Below are 4,979 nucleotides of genomic sequence, written 5' to 3'. Positions count from 1 at the left end.
TGATTCATTACGGGGGAGAATCCATCATTTTTTTGGGACTGTCAGGGGGTTCAAGTAATTCATAAATTGTAAGTACCAGCAAACTTTATAAATTATTTTACAGTATTACATGCAATGGACTGGCAACCCGTTTAAGGTGTAGCCTGACTTCCCTAGCACCCATTAGTACCTACCGTATGTGCCTCCAGAACACCACGACCCAGCATTCGGTTATATTATACTGTATTATTGTAACGACCCACGTGCCTGTGTTTTAGCGGGAAATACGTGTCTTGTAATTGGTTGGCGTTTGGTGACGTACGGGGAATATAAGGAGGTGTTTGCGTCTGCTAGAGGGAAAAGAGAAGCGACCCTGGGGCGCTAAGCCGGCTGGGAAGGCTGGCTGTCGGCATAGGCTAGGTCTTGAAGGAAACGGGGTCTTCGGACTGAGAGTGTTATTTCCCTGTATCCTGGTGTTTGAATAAAACGTTCGAGATGAACACTGCCTCTGCGTCCTTCTTCGCCCCATCATGTTATATTATATTATGGGACAAGCGGTTCCGAAAATGTGTGTGTGTGTGTGTGTATATAATTAATCGGTTCCTGGTTCTGGCTCCGTTGTGGTGGAATTACTTCCCCCTCTCACTCAGAACTGCTGAATCTCTGTCCTCATTTCAAAAAGGGTCTGAAACTCGCTTCGCCCATGATCTCTTAAGTTCATGTAAGGTGTAAATGTTCATGCACCATAACTTCAAGATGATGCCCGGATAAACCTTTACGCAGCAACTCCTGTAACGTAACGTAAATGTTTGTATGTATCTCAATGAAAAAAAAATACTAGAAAGGTGAGCAGGAATCGTGGATATTCGGATCATAAAGTTTAAAGTAGCTATTCGTGTGATGAAAATTGGTTCACATGGAGGAAAGACACAAACTAACTGTACTTAAGAATCACTCGTCTGCATGTCAGTCTCTCTTTATATTAATGTAATGAACACATACATAGTATTTTCTATGAGATGTACGTCGCTTTGGAGAAAAGTTTGGTGTCTGCTAAATGAATAAATGTAATTACAGTAATGTAAATGTAAATTATATGATATTATACGTCTACTAGTACTGTATGAGAAATATTTTGAGTGAGGTTGTAGTTGTTAATGTCACTCGTCTATTCTACGGAATATATTTTATAGTGATAATTACTATATTATTATAAAAATTATTATAATTATAAAACTAAAGTTGCGGAGTTCTTGCCGGCACAGGACGCAATGCGGCTAATTTTTCGAGTCTGGTCTCAAATCCTGTCTAGATACACGGTCAGTTAAAATAAGTATTTTTTTTATTTAGCAAATGCACGATCAAGGCGGAGCTATATGTGAGCAATGTTTTTCCACCCGGAATCGTTAGCATGTGTACCACCGGAAAAGAATACGATTTACACCGGAAGTTCCTGTCGGTGTCACATTGACATCGTCTAAAGCCGTCGCGTGTCAAATTTTTTTGTGAAAAAATACGAAACTGGTAAGAAAAACATTATTTCTGGTAAAATGTTTTAATTTTTCTCATTTTATTTATTGAGTTATAATTATTAAGTGATTCTTATGCTATCTTGTCAAATGATTTTTATTTATTGTCCCTGGTCACCAGGCAGGCTGGTGCAGCATTGACTGCTTCACAATCACATCACATGATCATCGGTGCTTTACATTATATAATATTATATTATAGATATGCTACTTTTTAGTACAGAAATTGGGGCACAGTGTTAGTAAATTGTTAGTAAATTGCTACCAGACTGTAATTGACGAGTAGCTGTAACTTAATGAAGCTTATGAATTAAGATCTTAAAGTTTTTCCTAAAGAATTTCTGACTAAAATCTGACCAGTATTTGTTTTAGCTTTTTATTTCTTTCGGTAATCTCTTTTTCTTTGTCTCTTTCTCTCAGGAGTTGGAATCTTGGCCCCTTGATGCTCCTATCCCATCCCAAGTCCCATTACATCACATGAATTACCTTAAAGAATAATGTTTACAAGAGTCTCCTCACTTTGTGGGCTGTCCAGACTGTCCGCTCAGTGTCTAGGCCCCGGTATTGCGCCCTTCCCAGGACCTGCTTGTGCTCCAGTCAAACAGCTCTGCGCTTCTGGCTCCGCTCTCTTGTGCAGTAGGCTGACATGCTACTCCACGGGCCCCGCAGGCAACACGCTGCCCCCCCAGCGTTGGACGTCCCTTGAGCCGGAGCTGGAGGAGGCTCTCATCCCGAGAAAACTGTCACTGTCCCCACTGGAGAGCTGGCTCTCCCTGCGCTACTCCCTGCCCCCCCTACTGAAGGTCAGCCCCTTGCCTCTGGAGGATGGCCGCCCCCACGTGGAGTCCGTGTTGCCGGCCCAGTATGCAGACCCGGCGCTGAATGGCAGCGAAGGCTCCGCCCCGCTCCTCTGCAAGAATGTACTGAAGATTCGGCGCAGGAAGATGAACAGGCACCAATACAAGAAACTGCTTAAGCGTACGAGGTTTCGCATAAGGAAAGTGAGGCTGGGGAGGAGTAGGAAGAAGCAGGTCAGTCACCGGTGATGTCACTGCTTAAAGTTCCTTCGATTTGAGGAGGGACAGGGGGCTACTTGTACAAGATGAGAGAAATGGAAACTGGACAGTGCCCTCTTTAACTGCCTTGTGCCACTGTACTCAAAATTTACACACATTCTTCAGCTCTACTGAGTGCGGTGACATTGTTTATGCGGAAGTTCGTAGAGAGATGTAATACCTTAACAGTAACTAGTGTTGTGGTTGAGAGGTTGCTGACAGCTTAACCTGAATTTCTCCAATTAAAAAAACAAAAACAAATCCTGCGGTATGAATGGGTAAAGTTATTTCCTCCTCAGAATAGGACCTTTGCCCTTTAGTCAATTCCAGTCTTTCAACTAATACTACACGACCACTTATTGACTTTGATACAGTACTGTGCAAAAGTTTTAGGCACTTAGATGTTTCACAGAAATATTTGTTTTAGATGGTTATTTAATTTCTTCTGCATTAGTGTCAATGGGAAAGGGCATATTTTAGATTTCCAAACATTCCTTTTGCAAAAAGGTGCAGGGTTTTATATGTCGTTAAAGAAAGTAAAATGCTAATAAACTACTTTCCAAATAGAGAACTTGAGGTCTTTGTATGGCAAACCGATTAACTGAAGCAGAAAGAGCTGTGTAGAGGCAATAAAACTGGGCGAGGGACAACCCTAAGATCTTACACCATGGCAAGAGTGAGTATAGCAACAAGAAACCAGGTGGTCATCCTCAGGACAAGCGCTTGTTGACGATGGATGGTTACTGAGCATTGTATGAAGTTTATTAATTAGCAGCATTATTTTTGGAATTATTCTCACTTTACAGCTTTCCCCCCCCCAAGTGCCTAAGACTTTTGAACAGTACTGTACACTTGAAATGATCATTATTCATTTGGTTTTAGGAAAAGGTCTCTTCCTTGATACCTCATACTCTGTGTGTAGATTTGCAAATCACCACCGAATATTTTTTTTTAATGTCGTAAGACAAATTAGTCTCTGAGTTCACTCAGGTATGAATGCATTTTAACTTGAAGAGGAAAAGCAGGGAGAATTTAAATTGCTCGTTTATGTGTTTTGTGAGATTTTTAATTCAATAGTTTCTGCTGCAATAGACTGTGATGATTCTTTATATAAATGAATATACTGAACTTTTCTTATGACAGAAACGCTTTGAGAGGGATCTAAAGAGGATCTGGCAGAAAGCTGGACTAAGAAGACCTCCAAAGGGATGGCACACCCCCAAGATCTTTCTCAGGAATTTTGGGAAAGACCAGAACGAACAAGGAGGCAAGACTTAGGATACAGGCAGAATACACACAGGACCATCACGTCATTGTTTGTACTGTCTCACATTCACAGTTACTCAGTTAATGATGGTAAAGTACCACCTGTCAGTATAATACAGACTGCATGTCGGACTAGGAAGCTCTCACAGTATCCTGGAAGTCAGAGCACTGGACCTGTGTGACTTTTTCAATTCTCAGTGTATTTGCTCATTAAGTGCAAACCTAATGTACTTCCGTTTCATTAAAAGACCTGTACATACATGTCTGTTGGCTCTGCGATATTTGCAAAAGTAACGAGTGTGGAAAGAACAACGCAGAGTCAGATTGCACAGCTCTCTGGAGAGTTTGGTTTAGTTAGGCAAAATATGAAGCACTTTGGCAATGAAATTCAAACTCTACCATAGTCATGTTCACAGTGCTATCCACCTTATATTTTGTTAGACATAAGTAAGTGAAATGAATTACGAGGGCATTGTTGAGGATTGACCTTATAGCCAAATCCCCGCTCTTTTAACTTTATCCCATTGTTTGGGAAATTGATTTCCTCAGAGCTCCATTAGAGGGCAGTACAGTTCAACTCCTTCCCCTCTATAGGGGGATTATTTAAAAGGTTGAGGCACAGAAGCTCTTTTTTCCAAAGTGTTTTTTCTTGCAGCTGCTTGCGTTCTCCTTGAAACGCAAACGTAACAGTTCAGTTAAACATTCATATCATAATCTATACCACCTGAATGAATTTTTTAATCTCTATTTGATATATGGGGTGTGCGGTGGCGCAGCGGGTTTGGCCAAGACCTCGCTTAGGACAAGTGGTTTCAGTCAGTGTGTGTGTTTGATATATACAGGTATTTACATACTTGGTTTCTTTTTAGTCCATTCTATTTGATTTGTAGTCCATATATAATTTCCTTTAAAATGTACTGCAGGTGCACATTAAAATTTATGTATCTTTTATGTATTTTGTGTGCAGCAAAGAAGCTTTGTGAGAAGTCCTCACCTTTACCACCTCCTCCTACAAGCACTTTACTGGTATTCTGTGCAATACTATATCAAGAAGCTTTTGATCCACACCTGTGTACCTTTTTCTTATGGCACATTTTCAGCGCTGCAGCGCTCCATGACTTTATTTAATTGCCAGTTGAAAAAACATCTG

The 4,979-nt window shown here is 40.8% G+C and overlaps 1 protein-coding gene across 1 annotated transcript; it reads left to right on the top strand.

The window, feature by feature from the left end:
• The first annotated feature begins 1,392 nt into the window (after window positions 1-1,392).
• Window positions 1,393-4,620, top strand: aurkaip1 (aurora kinase A interacting protein 1). Its single transcript, XM_018750595.2, has 3 exons — window positions 1,393-1,503; window positions 1,929-2,539; window positions 3,707-4,620. The coding sequence occupies exons 2-3, from the start codon at window positions 2,006-2,008 to the stop codon at window positions 3,839-3,841; spliced, it is 669 nt and encodes a 222-aa protein (XP_018606111.1). The 5' UTR covers window positions 1,393-1,503; window positions 1,929-2,005; the 3' UTR covers window positions 3,842-4,620.
• The last annotated feature ends 359 nt before the right edge of the window (window positions 4,621-4,979 follow it).

The sequence above is a fragment of the Scleropages formosus genome, chromosome 2, assembly GCF_900964775.1.
Source record: "Scleropages formosus chromosome 2, fSclFor1.1, whole genome shotgun sequence".
Lineage (NCBI taxonomy): Eukaryota > Metazoa > Chordata > Actinopteri > Osteoglossiformes > Osteoglossidae > Scleropages > Scleropages formosus.
The sequence above is the reverse complement of the archived record's forward strand: the minus strand, read 5'-3'. Positions and strand labels throughout refer to the sequence as shown.

Coding starts and splice junctions, on each gene's coding strand:
- aurkaip1 (XM_018750595.2), top strand. CDS start 2,006: ATGTTTACAAGAGTCTCCTCACTTTGTGGGCTGTCCAGACTGTCCGCT. Junction 2,540..3,706: donor GGAGGAGTAGGAAGAAGCAG/GTCAGTCACCGG, acceptor TTCTTATGACAG/AAACGCTTTGAGAGGGATCT.